The sequence below is a fragment of the Sciurus carolinensis genome, chromosome 13 (genome assembly GCF_902686445.1).
Source record: "Sciurus carolinensis chromosome 13, mSciCar1.2, whole genome shotgun sequence".
NCBI lineage: Eukaryota > Metazoa > Chordata > Mammalia > Rodentia > Sciuridae > Sciurus > Sciurus carolinensis.
The window spans coordinates 55,026,906-55,043,467 of record NC_062225.1 but is presented as its reverse complement, the minus strand read 5'-3'; the positions used below and the strand labels follow the sequence as shown (position 1 = coordinate 55,043,467).

The 16,562-nt window shown below is 34.5% G+C and overlaps 1 protein-coding gene across 2 annotated transcripts in view; it reads right to left on the bottom strand.

Annotated features, from left to right (window-relative positions):
- Window positions 1–16,562, bottom strand: part of Fbxo11 (F-box protein 11) — an 87,808-nt gene that overhangs the window by 1,622 nt on the left and 69,624 nt on the right. For both annotated transcript variants that reach the window (XM_047522543.1, XM_047522542.1), the window contains exons 6-22: window positions 16,139–16,222; window positions 15,930–16,062; window positions 14,817–14,923; window positions 14,620–14,731; window positions 14,430–14,536; window positions 14,213–14,350; window positions 9,253–9,470; window positions 7,471–7,556; window positions 6,315–6,409; window positions 5,134–5,256; window positions 4,962–5,047; window positions 3,775–3,851; window positions 3,546–3,689; window positions 1,821–1,931; window positions 1,062–1,169; window positions 642–750; window positions 13–111 (exon numbers count right to left, since the gene is read on the bottom strand). In XM_047522543.1, coding sequence (XP_047378499.1) covers window positions 13–111; window positions 642–750; window positions 1,062–1,169; window positions 1,821–1,931; window positions 3,546–3,689; window positions 3,775–3,851; window positions 4,962–5,047; window positions 5,134–5,256; window positions 6,315–6,409; window positions 7,471–7,556; window positions 9,253–9,470; window positions 14,213–14,350; window positions 14,430–14,536; window positions 14,620–14,731; window positions 14,817–14,923; window positions 15,930–16,062; window positions 16,139–16,222 — 1,937 coding nt within the window. The remainder of the gene's footprint in view (window positions 1–12; window positions 112–641; window positions 751–1,061; window positions 1,170–1,820; window positions 1,932–3,545; window positions 3,690–3,774; window positions 3,852–4,961; window positions 5,048–5,133; window positions 5,257–6,314; window positions 6,410–7,470; window positions 7,557–9,252; window positions 9,471–14,212; window positions 14,351–14,429; window positions 14,537–14,619; window positions 14,732–14,816; window positions 14,924–15,929; window positions 16,063–16,138; window positions 16,223–16,562) is intronic.

The window sequence follows — 16,562 nt, the reverse complement described above, 5'->3', positions numbered from 1 at the left end:
TGTGCTACGTACCTATCGTGTCTAATAAATTCTACATCATGTCCCTGATGGCACTTCTTAATGCAGTTCACACATATGGCATTTCGATCTGTGGTGTTACAAGTGTGACATCTAAAAAGCAAAACCTTACATTATTCTCCTTCAACATGGCATTAATACAAAACATTGCGGGGGGGATGTCATTTTAAGAGGGTTAAATTTTGTGGCTGTAGGTCAGATTAGTTCTGAAAAAGAACTTCAATGGAGGTGATTTTCCTGTTTTCTCAGAAGAAAGAATGACTAAGTTGTAAAATGTGGCAGCTAAAATAGACAACTCCCATCAAGTCTTTCTGGGCTGAATTAATTTTGGGGAAAGGTGAGTCAACCTGCTCAGTGACTGGAATATATCACTTCATGGCAGCTTTAATCTGAAACTCTTAGAAAAACAATGTTACCAACAAGCTTCCATATTTTAAAGACATCAGTTCCTATAATACTGCATTTTTCCTGTTTTATAGTCTTTGATTATAGAATTCAATGGACAAAAGTTCAGTTATATCCTCTTTCCACTGGCAAATAGCCAAAAGTCCTAGGCACTGCCAATTTTAAAAGGAAATTACTATCCTCCCCTTTTGTGATTCACAAATAACTTAGAAATATACCTGTAGAAATCATGCATGGGATAGCTGGTATAACTTGATATTTTATATAAACACTGGCCTCTACTAACAGCCTTTTCTATGGCGTCTTGATTGTTCATTATTTTGTTATCTGTAATAAAAGAAAAAAGGAATAAAAATCTAGAGGATTAAGAAAACTAAAGGTTACAGAATTATTCTAATAGAAGAGTAACTATTTTTAACAGCTTTAAACAAAGCTAGTCATGATGTAATTAGAAATTTGCCTAAAAATGGGTTCCTTGTGCAAAATATTCCAACTCAGTACAAGTCTAAATAAAGCTTTCTTTCAAATAGTTCTCTTAAATTGTTGCTAACTTGAGAGAGTGACAAGAAATGAAGTTAAAAATAAAGGCTTTTGATCATCTTTATATGACATCATAGACATAACAGACTTCAACATACCTTTCATTGTCACATTAACACCAGATGCTAAAAATAAGCCTCCAAATCGGTTGTTAAAAATCTGATTGCCTTCTAATGTTGCAGTTGCATGATTTGTAATTTCAATACCTAAAGTAGAATTTATAAATAAGTGGATACATCATCACTTAGTACTGTCTAAAGGATAAAATGCAAACATTTTAATTTGGATCACTGATAGTAACATTCACTTTACTGCTTGGTGACAGTTAACTATCCAGCTTTTTGTGTGTGTGGTACAGAAGGAACTGAACCCCAGGCCTTGCACATGCTAGGCAAGCACTCTGTTTTTAAATTTTTTTGCAAACGAGAAGGAAATAGGGCCCATAAATACGTGTAGGTAGCTAGTTTACATATTGAAGAGGAAAACAGCTACGTGGTTAACTAAAGGAACTTCCACTGGCAAAGTTTGTAGGTCTACTCCATGCATCATACTTGGATTTCATATATATGTATATATATGATTTTTTAAAGTGTGGAGAGACCTTGAATTTTTGTACTCCTAATGGCAGTACAAGCCTGCGCGTAGTCTATTCCAATTAATATTTCATAATTACTAAATAAGTGTGACACAATGGGAGAATTCAGAACTTGGACTAGATTTCCTAAGTGATGCACAGGCATTCAGTTACCTGAGTGCATACATTGCACATTATTTGATAACTACATAGAAAATACTAAAAAAATATAAGACACTATAGAACTATAAAGAAGCTACAGGTAACAAAAGAAAATACAAACCTGCAGCAAATCCATCAAATATTCTGTTTTTCCTTAAGACTGGATGACTATTAGTGCTGATGAGAACACCTGCTTGAGCATTCCTGAAAATATCATTTTCTTCAAGGAGACCTATAATAAAATATTTCCTTAGATAAAGGCTAATGCATATAACAAACTTTAATAGCCTCTCTGGTGGTATTTAGGGTTTCTTTTAGTTTCTTATTAGCACTATATACAGGAATTCTCAGTCAAAGGTTTTCAGTAACTCGGGCACGTTAAGGTAAAATTTAACCAAAATTGGCTAAAAATGAAAGTTCTGACGGTAGGGATCATGTCTAAGTTTATTCACCACTTCATCCCCAGTGCCTGGTATGTAAGTTGATTTCCAGTACTGCTGAATTAAAAGTTAATTTGAAATGTTTCTAGAAACTTCGTGCCTTCTGTTTTATGTTTTAGTTAGGCAAGCCCTTACTTTTGTTCTTTACTACGATATTCATCCCCTGGTCAGTTTCCTTTCATTCTGTTCTCATCTGCTGGAGTTTCCAGTCACATTTAAAGCTCTTTCAGCTTACAAAACTATCTTTTCTCACCCCTGACACTATCATTTTAGTTCAGGTTCTCATTTCTTGCCTAGGCTTATTCCAAGTCCCTGCTTCTAATCTTGCATACTTCAGTTACTGCCTTCTCAAGTACTATTACCAAGACAAGTCCAGACTTACTGCACATAGAAACTCATGATTTGGGCTTTGCCTCTTCAGCCTCAACTTTGAGTACCTCTGGATTTAACTAAACCACTTTTCTTTAGACTTTGTTTATAATTATGTGTCACTCTAAAATTTTATGGATGCAGTCCTGTTTGTATTCACCATTTCTGTCACAGTGGTTGGTACAGGAGTGTTCAATCACTATTTGTAGAAAAAATGCTCCACCCCCACCCCCAGTTTACCAGAGACAGTTCAAGTGGTCTTACTACACAAAGCTTTTCTCAACACCTTGCAACCAACCAACCTTTCTGTATTTTGTGTCCTCACTATAATCTTGTAAAGAAAGACTCCTATTAAAGATATGTCACTTTATTGAATTATTGGATTCTAAACTCCATGAGAATCTATGTCAATAATGGGATCATCACTGCTTGCCTATAGCAAATTTTGGTCACTAAGTCTTGGTATGTTTAGCTGTTCTTCCACATAAAACAACGTACAATTTTTGGGTTACTGACATTTCAGTAACAGCGATAAATTTGCATTCAGCATGCTCCCACAATGTCCAAGAACAGCATGTATTTGCAAGGGGCAGGCACTGGGGAACTTCTGCTTCAATGCAAAGTGAGCCAAACTTTCTGGATATCAAATCAGACACACTTTGGCTTTGTTAACTCCATTGTCCAAACAGAAGTTACAAAAGCAATACGTATTTAGACATACCAATTTCCCTCATACCTGTTTCTATAACTTTACTATATCACTATTCTGAATAATAAAAGATTCAGAGTAAGGATATAAATTCAGTTCTCTTAAAGTCTTCCTTACAACTGGCAGAGTCAAGGTGGCTACAAGAGGAAGTATTGCAAACATTCATCTCCTTTAACTCTGGGTTCTATCTAAACCATCTTTATCAGGTATTGTAAGGAGAAAGACTTAATCATTCAATTACATTAGTTAGTAATGTCACTGATCATTAAAGATATAGAAGAATAAGGGAAAACTGGGTTTTTCACTAGTGCAAAATTAACAACAATACCTCGACCCCCATTAAATATACAGATGCCACCATCTCTTCCATCATGGATTTTATTTCTTCTTAGTGTAGGATTACTATCTGTCTTAATCCAGACTCCAGCCATTGCATTGTCAAATATTTCATTGTCTTCTATACAGCCTAGGCCTATAAATGCAAAATTTTAAGTATGTTATTTAGAAGGTATATTTCTGAAGTCTATTAATAGAAAAAGATGATGGGTCAAACATACCAGAATTATAAACTAGAATTCCACCATTCTGTCCTCCCCAAATTTTGTTGCGTCTAATTTTGGGGTTGCTTCCAGTCCTATGGATAAGACAGAAATACCTTGATCAATTGCTTCTACTCCCATATTCTATGAGGTATCACTGGAGAGAGCCACATTAATCAGGTAAGAATAGCCAGGGGCAGTGGTACACGCCTGTAATCCCAACAGCTTGGGATGCTGAAGCAGGAGGAGTGTGAGTTCAAAGTTGCAGAAATTTAGCAAGGCCCTAATGAGACCCTCTAATAAAATATAAAAAAGGGCTGGGAATATGGCTCAGGGGTTAAGCACCCCTGTGTTCAATCCTCAGTACCAAGAATAAAAAAGAATAAACTATACACTGGAGTTCTTGAAGATGCTCTGAGAAGTCTAACAGTAAAGAAAATGGTCAATTTAATTTGCTTATCCTGTACTTCCACAAAAATACACCTTATAATACTTTGCTATAGATTATACCAGTACGGAGCATTCAAATATGTAAACTAAACTGAGGGTTATATTAAATGACTTTTTAAATATTGCTATTACATTCTCCCCTCATAAAATGAAGGGTTGAATTATATGATCATTAAGGATCATTAAGAATATTAGAGTTCCAGAAATGTAAAAGAAGAAATGTAAAAAACTTTATTATTATTATTATTATTTTTTTTTTTTTGAATTGGGGATTGAACCCAGAGATGCTTTACCACCGAACTGTCTTCAACCCCTTTTACTTTTTATATTGAGCCTCAATCTTGCTAAGTTGCTGAACTCGCCTCAAACTTACGATCCTCCTGCCTCAGCATCTCACGTAGCTAGAATTACAAGTGAAAGCAACTGTCTCTGCCTATGAAGACAATTTTACATAAATAGTAGTATAAAAGCAAGTTCCCATTATACTGAGTACCAATGGCATGCCATACAGGGCATAATATACAATAGCTGATGTGACACACAGTGGATGGCACAACAGTGGAAAAGTTCTTACTGCATATATCACTGGTTCCTGTCATAGTCACCTAGACTAAGAAAAGCTACATTCTGGTAATCCAAATTGAGTATAACACAATACAGGGATAAAGACTGCACACTAAACAAGAAATTCCTTCTACATAGTACACATATTCCCAATTTCCTCCCAAAAGAAAGTCAAATGTGAAAACATTTACCTTATTTGAACCCCTGAATACATATGATTATAGATATCATTGTCCTCTAGCACTCCATGTCCATTGTCATAAAAATAAACACCAACCTAAAATTTAAAAAAAAAATTTTTTTTCCAAGTTACAAGGATTACAATCCCAGCATTTCCCATCCAAGAGTCTAAGCTCATCCTACCTGCTTGCCACTGTGTATTCGGTTTCTTCTCAGTACTGGAGTGCTGCCAGTTGTCACCCAGACTCCAGCCAGAGTATTACTATAAACTTCATTCTCTTCTATAACACCTTGTCCTTTTTCATGCTAAATAAAAGTTAGACCAGTTATGATATATACCTCCTATAAGGCAAGTAGTAGGTTTACATTATGTTCCTTCCTTAAAGATAGCTAGAAAAAAAATTTTTAATTTTGTTTTTATAGCTGGATAATGACTTCTTTTTTTCCTCCTTTTTGGTGCTAGGAATTGAACCCAGGGCCTCAGGCATACTAAAAATGCATGCAACCATTAAGCTACTGTTCCATCTTCAAAACATTCTTGTTATGTAGCTTCTACATGAGTTTAAGCTTTCAACATTTTTATACTATTATGTGGTTTCTGTACCTTTAAATCTATCAAAGTAAGAGTGGAAACATTCGATTTTTTTTTAGCAAAAGAACTTACTTCATTTTGATATGTGTAACAAACTAGACCTTTCATTTTAGTAGTAAGTTAGCAGCTATTCCAACCTTCATATTATCAAAGTTTAACAAATGAGTCATTCTCTAGAACTGTAAATAAAAATTAAGTCACACCTGGTCTAACAAAAGGACCTTTCTGATGTTGCCTGTATTTTCTTACTTCAATCAGTTAACAGTTCAGATAATCATAATGACAGAAGACATGCTGATACACAGTTTTCAAAATTTTAAAAGACAACTATGTTTCAACAAATTCAAATTACAAATTGACATTTTTATAATATATTCAAGTTTAAAATCAGAACTTCTAGTGATATTATGACTTTCTTTAATGCTTCTGTAGAATTTCAGAGACTCACACAATAACACTACCAAAATTCCAGTTTAACCAATCTCACAGACTGCCAATCAGTTGTGAAGTTTAGTATATACTGCCAATAATTAAGACTAATTTTTAAAAATGCCAAAATTTAGCTGACTAAATTTACAGAACTTTACATACAGTATAAAATGAGAAGTCATTCATATAATGACAGAAAAAGTTTTATTTCATATCTAAATATTCAAAGACAGATACAAATTTATATTCCAAATATTGACTAGCTAGATGTAGCACCCTACTGACCTTTTTTTGTCCCATGGTTTTTGTGCATGACTTTATGCAACTAAATTTATTAACTTACCACATAAATTCCACCATGTTGACCATCGTGAATTTTATTATGTCGAACAATTGGACAACTGTTTGTCCTAATCTGAATTCCTGCTAATGCATTGCCTATTTAAAAATAAAAGTTACAATGTCAATACTTTTGAGCCTAGTAGGATACAGGTAAATGTTTTATGTAAGGTAGCAGCAAAATTCTTTTTTTTTTTTTTTTTTTCCTTTTCCCTTCTTCTTGGTACCAGGGATTGAACCCAGGGAAACTTAACCATTGAGTTACATCCCCATCCCTTTTTATTTTTTATTGAGACAGGGTCTCACAAAGTTGCTTAGGGCATCGACAAATTGCTGAGGCTGGCTTTGAATTTGTGATCCTCCTGCCTTAGCCTCCTAAGTTGCTGGGATTACAGGCATGTACCACTGTGCTTGGCAAAAAAATCTTACATTAGAATTTCAGTGGCCATGAGAAGAAAAACTAAGGGAACTAGAGTATAAACACAAATAGAAGGGCTGTAGGCAGTATAGTACAGTGGTTAAGAGTAGAGACTCTAGAGCCAGGCTGGCAGGCACAGAATCTCAGGAAGTGTACTTACTTAATTTGGGAAGGTTATTTAATTTCTTTGTGCCTCTGTGTCCTGATCAGTAAGTGGGGACATTCAATAATATATACCTCATAGGGTTCATGTGAATATTATATGACTTTATTCAGATAAGGTCCTCAAAACAGTGCCTGGCATTTAAATAAGCATTGTGTATTTATCCAGGTAAGTCAGCAGAACAGAAAGCCCAGAAACATATAGACATCTAACAATTGTTTGCTGAATAAAGTTTCTAAAGCTTTAATGAGGAACATTTTCCTTCTCTAGTTAGTTCAAAGTGTGTTAAACTACCACAGAATTAACTTACAGTTAAGTAATGGAGTGAATCCAAGGAAACTGTAGATACTCCATGAGACTAGGGTCTTATTATATTTTCCCCAACTATCTGAATAGTGCCTGGTATACAGTAGGTACCCAGTGAATATGTTAAGCTAGTAAATACTGCAGAATAATCTTTATTAAGAATTTAAAGAAACTACATCAGTTCTCTCACTTAGATGATTTCAAAATAATCTATTTTGCTAATATCAAGACAGGCTATTCTGTAAGTTTTATAAAACAAAACCATAAGCTTACCATAAATGTCATTTCCTTCAATAAGGCCTCGTCCATCACCAAAGATGTAAACTCCTCCTTGATTTCCATTAAATATAGAATTCCCCCTGTAAATATGTGAAACAAAGGCCGAATGTTTTAACAAAGTCCATTTTATGCAACTGTTAAGACTACTTACAGTTATGTGATAAATTACTGAACTTCTACGGGCTCTGTTAATTTGTAACATTGAGACACTCTTACTAGATGATCTCTAAATTCTTTTAGTTCTTTCTACTACCTAAGACTTTGGAAATGCTACCCATTATGTGAGACAAAAATAGCATTCATTTCCTTTTTTTTTTTTTTTTTTGCAGTGCTGGGAGATCAAATCCAGGGCCTTGCACTTGCTAGGCATAGGCAAGTGCTATTAGATAACACTAAGCTACAGTCCCTGACACAAAACAGTATTCCTAATAATTCTCCTCAAAACATTCAATTTCTTTTAGTGGATCTAGAAACATTTAAGAGGATAGAAACCCTAAGCTCCATTTTCCTGTAGTCAGTGGGAAATAAAATTTGATAATTAAAAATAATCCATGGTTTTTGATTTAATTATAATGGCTCTGTTCTACCCAGTCTTGGTCAATGTCTTTAAGACTAGATTTATTTCCTTTCTTATTGTGACCCAGAGGGGGTAGGAACTATAAGGTAAAGTGCCAGCCTGCAGTTTTGACTTTTTGATATTCTTAGTTTCTCTAAGAATCTTTCAGATAATTAGTTTCCCAAGTTACTCTAGCTTGTGACTTTGGAAAAAGACAAAGTAATTTAGGCTCCAAGGGAAGGTCTCAGCTCTTTAGTCTTCAATAGTGCAGTTTTGATGAATTTTAAATAAAAATTACAGCATTTGCAATTGTTTATAAAATGATTTTGTGTATGGCATAAGTCACTAATAAAAGCAAACAGAAGGCCAAAAACCAAATGAGAAATAACTACTCCCATTTCTATATGAAGCCTTTATCTCTTCTTTTTTTAAAATAATTACTTATTTATTTTTTACAGACTGCATTTTGATTCACAGTACACAAATGGGGTACATCATTTCATTTCTATGGCTGATGTAGATTCACACCATTTGTGTAATCATACATGTACATAGGATAATGATGTCTGTCTCATTCCACCATTTTTCATACCCCGTCTCCCTCTCATTTCTTTCTACATAATCTAAAGTTCCTCCATTCTTCTCTCACCCCCCCATTATATATCATTATTCACTTATCAGGGAAAACATTCGGTCTTTGTTTTTTTGGGATTGGCCTATTTTTTTTTTTTTTTTTTTTTTTTGCGGTGCTGGGGATCGAACTCAGGGCCTTGTGCTTGCAAGGCAAGCACTCTACCAACTGAGCTATCTCCCCAGCCCTGGGATTGGCCTATTTCACTTAGCCTGATATTCTCCAATTCCATCCATTTATCTGCAAATGCCGTATTATTCTTCTTTATGGCTGAATAATATTCCATTGTGTATATATACCACAGTTTCTTTATCCATTCATCTGCTGAAGGGCATCTAGGTTGGTTCCACAATCTAGCTATTGTGAATTGAGCTGCTTATAAACACTGATGTGACTGAGTTACTGTAGTATGCTAATTTTAAGTCCTTTGGATATAAACTAAGAAGTGGGATAACTAGGTCAAATGGTGGGTCCATTCCAAGTTTTCTGAGAATTCTCCACACTGCTATCCAGAGTGGCTATCTTAACTTTTTATAAGACAAAGTTTGAAGTAAAAATGTAATTTCTATCCATAATTATATGTAAATACCTTATTGTTGGGTCACTATTTGAGGTAATCCATACACCTGCAAAGTTGTTTGCATAGATTTTATTCTCTATAAATTGTCCTCTTCCTTTTTCATGGACATATATTCCTCCAGTCTGGCCATGGTGAATTTCACATCGAACCACCGTAGGGTTAGCATAGGCTTTTACTTCAAAGCCTGCTATCCTGTTTCTGTGTATGTTGCAACTTTCAAAGTAACCCTGAAAAAACAGAGAAATTAAATCTGTAGGTAAAGGTTATTTTCCAAAAAGAAATAATACTCTAAAAGCTTTTGAATGCACACCTCAAAACTGAACATCAGAAATGTTCAAGTATAAGAATGAAAAATATACACTAACCTTCAAATGATACATAAAAAACAGATTTAAATGTTTTAGTAAAACAATTACAAACTTCTAATTATTCTGAATACATTCAAAGGCAGGGAAAAAAAAAACAGGGAAAGATCTATTTAGTCAGTGAGATTAAATACCATTACCTAATACATATACGTTTATGAGAGAGAAAGAGCACACACAAGAGTGTGAGTGTGTGTGTGTGTGTGTCCTTCAACAAAAGGCTGAAGGCATTAAAGAAAATAAAATCTGGTTGCCTTAAAAGTGTCCCAAGAAATTGAGTAGGGATTAGCTTAGTGGTAGAGTTTACCTAGCACGTGCAAGGCTGGGGGTTCAGCAACACACACACACAACACACACACACACACACACACACACACATTCATACCCACATCCACAAAAACAACAAATCAATTTCTAAAAGTTGACCTGAAATCAGGCACAGTGGTGTACAACTATAAGTCCCAACCTCTAGCTACTCAAGAAGGCTGAGGTATGAGGATTATTTGAGGCCAGCCTGGGCCCTGGCTCAACAGTAAGGCCCAAATTGAAAGAGAAAGGAAAGACAGAGGGGGTGGGGGAAAGCCAACCTGAAAACATGTTTAATTGAAAACATACTCAATTAAAAAAAAAAAAAGGTTTTCCTAGTAGGCATAAGACCCTGAATTCAATTCCCAGCACCACAAAAAGAAAATCATACTAACTCAGTAACAGGGAACTGGCTGCATTTTGCTTTTAAATATTTTAAGGCAATTTATCCATTGTGTTAACGCCAGTGTAAAATGATCCAGTAATAAGATTTATAAGATAAATTATAAGAACACTGCCTTTTAAGATTCAAGTCACAAAAGCTCCAAAGTATGTGTGTGTGTATATATATATATATATATTTTTTTTTTTTAAAGTGAAATAATCTTTATTAAATACTACAAAATAAAAGGTGTTTAAATAGAGTTTCACAAAATACAGCCAAGCACAGTGGTGCATACCTTTAATCCCAGCTACTTAGGAGGCTAAGGCAAGAGAATCACAAGAGTGAGGCCACCTTCAGCAACTTAGTGAGACCCTGTCTCAAAATAAAAAATAAAAAGGGCCGAGGATGCGGCTCATTGGTTAAGTGCCCCTAGGTTCAATCCTGGGTACCAAAAAAAAAAAAAAAAAAAAAGTGGAGAAAATTGGGCTGGAGGTGTATCTCAGGGGCAGGACACATGGTATGTGCAAAGGTCTTTGTTTTGATTCCCAGCACTACAAACAAACCAACCCAAAACAAAATAAAATACAAACTCCAAACCCAACAGATAACAGAGTATATAAACTTAATTCAACCATAGTGTTTAGAAATGGGGCCTTCATGAATGAATACTAGTGGCTTTTAAAAAAGAAAGAGAAAAAAGGGGACACATCCATGATGCCAGTTTATTTCCATGTGATAATCCTGGGCTGACCTTGTGATTCAGTGGAAAAGAAGGTTGTCATAATTTAGCTGCTCGACCTTGGACCAGAAATCTATCTTTTAGTCAAAATAAGCCTCCTGTCATTATAACTTACAGTCTGCAGGACTGGGTTATTAGCAAGAGAAAACAGACTAATATAGGTGGCATTGAATGGACCACAAGAAAGGAAGGTAATACCTCCACCACAGTAATATTTCATAGAAATAACTTTATGCAGAAAAGGCAAATCTAAAGAAAGGAAACAAACATGCAATTTTTCTTATCTAAAACTTTTATTTCCAGTAGTTGCGGGTGCAGTTTAATGTACAATAAGTGTTTACCAAGTGTAAGGCCCCATGTTTGACCCCTAACATTACAAAAATAAAAAATAAAAAGGAACCAAATTTAAAACACAAGTTTAGGTTCCTCGTGAAAGGTGAACAGGCAGATCTGAACACAAAGAACACAAAAAATGTGTCACTGGTCATATGTTAAGCTCAGAAATTTAGCATACTTCAAAAATTTTATAGCATGTACAGCCAGAACAATGAGAAGTTATACTCCATTTCTGTACAACATATCAAAATGCATTTTACTGTCATGTATAACCAATTAGAACAAATAAAAAAATTTTTAAATTTTATAGCAACCTGGTACTGTTATGATATTAATCATTTTATAAAAGTAATACTGCAGTGGGAAACTGAAGACTGACAGAAAATTTGATGATACCAAGCAATTTTCCTAATTACTCTTTTACTGATATTGTGTTATACAAAGTCTCCTCCCTTTATTTGGTGCTGGGGATTGAACCTAGGGACCTCACACATGCTGTGCATGTGCTTTACTACTGGGCTACAATACATCGTCATCCTTCCCCCCCGGCCACCAGGTTTCCCCCTTTTTTTTGGTACTGGGAATTGAACCCAGGAGCACTTGACCACTGAGCTACATTCCCAGTCTTTTTTCTGGAATTATAGGCATGTGCCACTGCTCCTGGCTTAGAATTATTACTAGTTTTTTGTACTAAGGTTTGACCCCAGGGGTGCTTCACTGTTGAGCTACATTCCCCAATCCTTTTTTATTTTAAAATTTTATTTTATTATTATTATTACTGAAACAGGATCTCACTAAGTTGCTGAGGCTGGCCTCCAATTTGGAAATACTCCTGGCCTCAGCTCCAGAGATGATGGGATTACAAGCATGCATCACTGTGCCTGGTTGGAATTGTCATTTTTTACAAGAAACAAGTTAAAATATTTACAGATGAGATGATGCTGGGATTGAGCACAGGGGCCCTTAACTACTGAGCCATATCCCCACCTTTTTAAATATTTTATTTAGAGGCAGGGTCTTGCTGAGTTTGGTCTTAGACACACAATCCTCCTGCCTTAGCCTCCCGGGCCACTGGGATTACAGGCACATGCCATCACACCCAGCTCATTCTCTCTCCTTCTGTGTAAAGATTTCATTTGAAAATATTTAAAAATTAGAGAGAAACCCCACAGAAACAACAACAGAAACCAGAACTATGGAAATAAAATAAGGGACAGAGATATAAGGAAATCACACAACACTGAAAGGAAAAGAACACAGGAATATAAAAAATACAAAGTAGAGAGTCAAGTTTCTCAAGAAAAGCACATATGGAACAGAAAAATCATAAAACAACAAAACCAACACATGAATACTGAGAGAGAAAAGTAAATCACTCTCAGAAAGAGAACAACAAAACCTAGGGTAATCTCAGAGTTCTCAGAAACACTCAATGCTAGAATAGAAAAATGTTAACAGAATTCAGAGGTAAAGTATAATTTAATCATATACTGAAGTAAATTAAAAGGTAACAGGTATTCTCGAGTGGCAAGAATTCAACCTACAATGCTCCCAACACACATATTTTATTGGTGCATTATCGTTGTACATAACGGTAGGATCTGTTGTTACATATTAGAACATGCACACAACATAACAACGTAATGTGGCCCATAAAGCTCTTTAAAAAACAAACAAAAATGGCTAGATGATAATACCCAGTTACACACCAACAGATTCAAAAAATTTAAAAATTCAGGAGGGGGCTGGGGATGTAGCTCAGTTGGTTGAGTGCCTGCCTCACATGCACAAGACCCTGGGTTCAAATCCCCAGCACCACCACCAAAAAAAAAAAAAAAAAAAAAAATTCAGGTGGGTTGGGGATATAGCTTAGAAGCAGGGCACTTGCCTCACTGATTTCAATTCCTAGCACTGACCAACAATAAAAACATTAAAAAAATAATTTTTAAAAGTTAGGAATAGACAAAGTGTGAAAAAAGAACTGCTGAATAAATGTGAATAGAGACTAATAAACTGTAGGAATGGAAATGTCTTAAACCTTCACAAAACAAGAATATAAATGATGAAATGGAGCTAGGCTGAAATATAAAGTATGTTTATTTCCTTGTCTCAAAATACAGAGTAAAAAAAGGGCTGAGATGTAGCTCAGTGATAGAAGAATCCTTCAGTTCCATCTCTAGTACCATAATGAAAAAAAAATTCTGCCAGTGAAAAAACTTTTTTAAGTAGGGCAAAGTGGCTCATGCTTGAAATACTAGCAACTTGGGAGGCTGAGGCAGGAGGATCCAAGTTCCAGGACAGTGACAGCAAATTAGCAAGGGCCTAAGCAACTTCACAGACAGTGTCTCAACATAAAAAATTTAAAAAGGGGCAGGGGATGTGGCTTGGTGGTTAAGTGCCCCTGGTTTCAACCCTTAGTACCAAAAAAAAAAAAAGAGAGAGAAATAAAATAGAAATCAAACTAATAAGACCTTTACCTTCTACACAGACAAACTGTGTTCAAATTACCCATGGTGTTTATTAGAAATGCGTATCTCTGGTCTCAGCCTTGGAAAATTTGATTTATTATAAAATCTGGGGTAGAAATAGGAATTTTAATTTAAAAAATATAAAGTATCTGTGTGATTTTTATGTACAATTACATTTGAGAACCAACTACTGGGTTAGACTCTTCTCAAAGATTACATCAATTTCTTAAGGACTCTTTATCATCACTATGCTTATCTGGATATAATGTAATATTATAGAATATTACATGTTAATTTTGGAGTATAATGCTCAATTGCTCCAATTCAGACAATTTGATGATGAAAAATAATGCTGAATAAATGGTCTTACCATGCCATGATCAAATGTGAACACACCAACATCACGTCCATGATGAATATGATTCCGTCTAATAATTGGGTTTCCATGATTTTTAACCCAAATTCCAGCTAAAGCATTATTGGAAATTTCATTATCTTCATATATTCCCTATAACAATTAATCAGAAACAAACATTAGGATAGCTTTAAAGAAATTAAGAAAGACTTAAAAAAATATTAAAAAATACCTGTGCATGATCTGTTATATAAAGTCCAACATTTTCACAGTCACTGATGTTACAGTGCTTGATAGTGGGACATGCTCCTTGACCACTAACACATACTGCAGAACCAACTATACGAAAAAAATATTTATTACAAATCTACTGGGTGACACAATGATTCAATTTTACTGTAAAAAATAAAGGAAACACTAACCTGTACATGTACTTCGGATGATACAGTGATCAATAATAGGGCTACAATTTACTGTAATCTCTAAACAGTGATGTGCATTGTGGTGCTGAGCGGATTTGTCATCAGGATTAAACTGAAAAGTAAAAATTTTATTTGAAATAAACCACAACTGCTTTAATGATTTCAATATTTACTTTTTAAATTTTAAAATTTCTTACCCTTATTGTCATATATCCAACATAAGCATCTTCAGAACCTTCCATAAAAACAAAGGTTGAATCTCTAGTGTTTTCAATAATAACTTTGTCTGCTACTTTCCCAGGTGCTGTGGAGAAGATATTTTAAGGCATATTACCTTTATTCCATTCCAACTAGGTACTTTTATGGAGAGGGATTTCTAAAGAAACACCAGTATTAGTCAGTAGGACTAATACTCACTTTATTAGGTGGCTATCAGCTTTTATGACATCTAACGAAGATATTATTTTATCATTATACTCAAGGCTCAGGCAGAGAAGAGAGGAAGAGAAGAGATCTCTTTAAATTTATTTCCAACAGTACCCTCAATTTGGAAAGTAATAAAATCAGCACACAAAAATCTATATTCTCTCCCACTTTTTAAAATTATTTTTTATTTTTTATTTTTTGGTGTTGGGGATTGAACCCACAGCCTCACATGCCAGGTGAGTGCTCTACACTGAGCCACACACCCAGTCCTTTCCTCCTCTATAACAGAGACAGAGGAGGGAAGCAGAAAAGGCAGTAAATACAAATTTCATTAGCAAATAAATACTAGCCATCTTAAATTGCTCTATGTACTATATCACTAGAACCCAGAGACAGCACAATCCTTCCAAAGACTCATCAGAGTTCAACAAATATTTCATTGTATTTATTCTTACAAATTTGACCATAACGTATCTTTTAAACAGTATAAAATGTACTTAAAAATTACATTTCGATTCCTTTAAAAACACAGCAATAAAAACATTAGTGCCTTTCTTTTTTTTTTTTTTTTTTTTTGAGGGTTTGGTTTTGTATTTTTTTCATCTTTATTTTTACATGAAATAAAGAGCTAACAAACTTTTTTCTTTCTTTAATGAGTAAAGGCAACTGGAGAAAGTACTAACATCAAGAAATATATACATTTATAATCTGTGAACTCTCATACTTTCATTTCCTTCACAAAGTATTTGAGATATCTTCATTCCTATTCTTTCCTACAAGTTATTAACAAAGCTCAATCAGATTTTAAGTTACTAGCATTTAAAATCTATAAATTTAATATGAATAAAATGTTAAAATTCTAGTAACAATGCATTTCAAAATACCTGCACCAATCATGGTGATTGGAGATTCAATATATATCCATTCATCAGTATATATTCCAGAATGAACAAAGATAAGTCCATCAAAATGAGCTTCTTGTACCCCACCAAGAGCATCTTCAATAGTATCATAATACTAGAAAAAAATGAAAGTGTCAGTACAGAACTGAAAGATTATTATTTTAACTCATAAAAATACAAATCAAACATACCAACATATTTTCTCTTCCTTTATATCTTGCAGGGTTACTGTAGAAATGTTCAGCAAATCCTGGCTTTACATGTGCACCTTTATACTAAAATGTCAAAAACAAAGCAAAACCAAACATTGACTACTAATATAAATATTATATTCTAAATGCACCACAGTATAACTTTTAAATATAAAAAAATTCCACTACTCAAACTCATTTTCTGTAACGTAGTACAAAATAAAATCTAGAAAAGTAGACTCTGTAAGTAGTATCTAGTAAGAAAGGCAAAGTTTTTCAATCTCATCACTACTATTATTTTGGGCCAGTTGATTCTTCGTTGTGGAGGCTGTCCTATGGTTTGGAGGGTTTAGTAGCATCACTGGCCTCTACCCAATTTAATACCTTTAGCACCTTTTTCTTCCACTCTCTCATGAAGTATTAA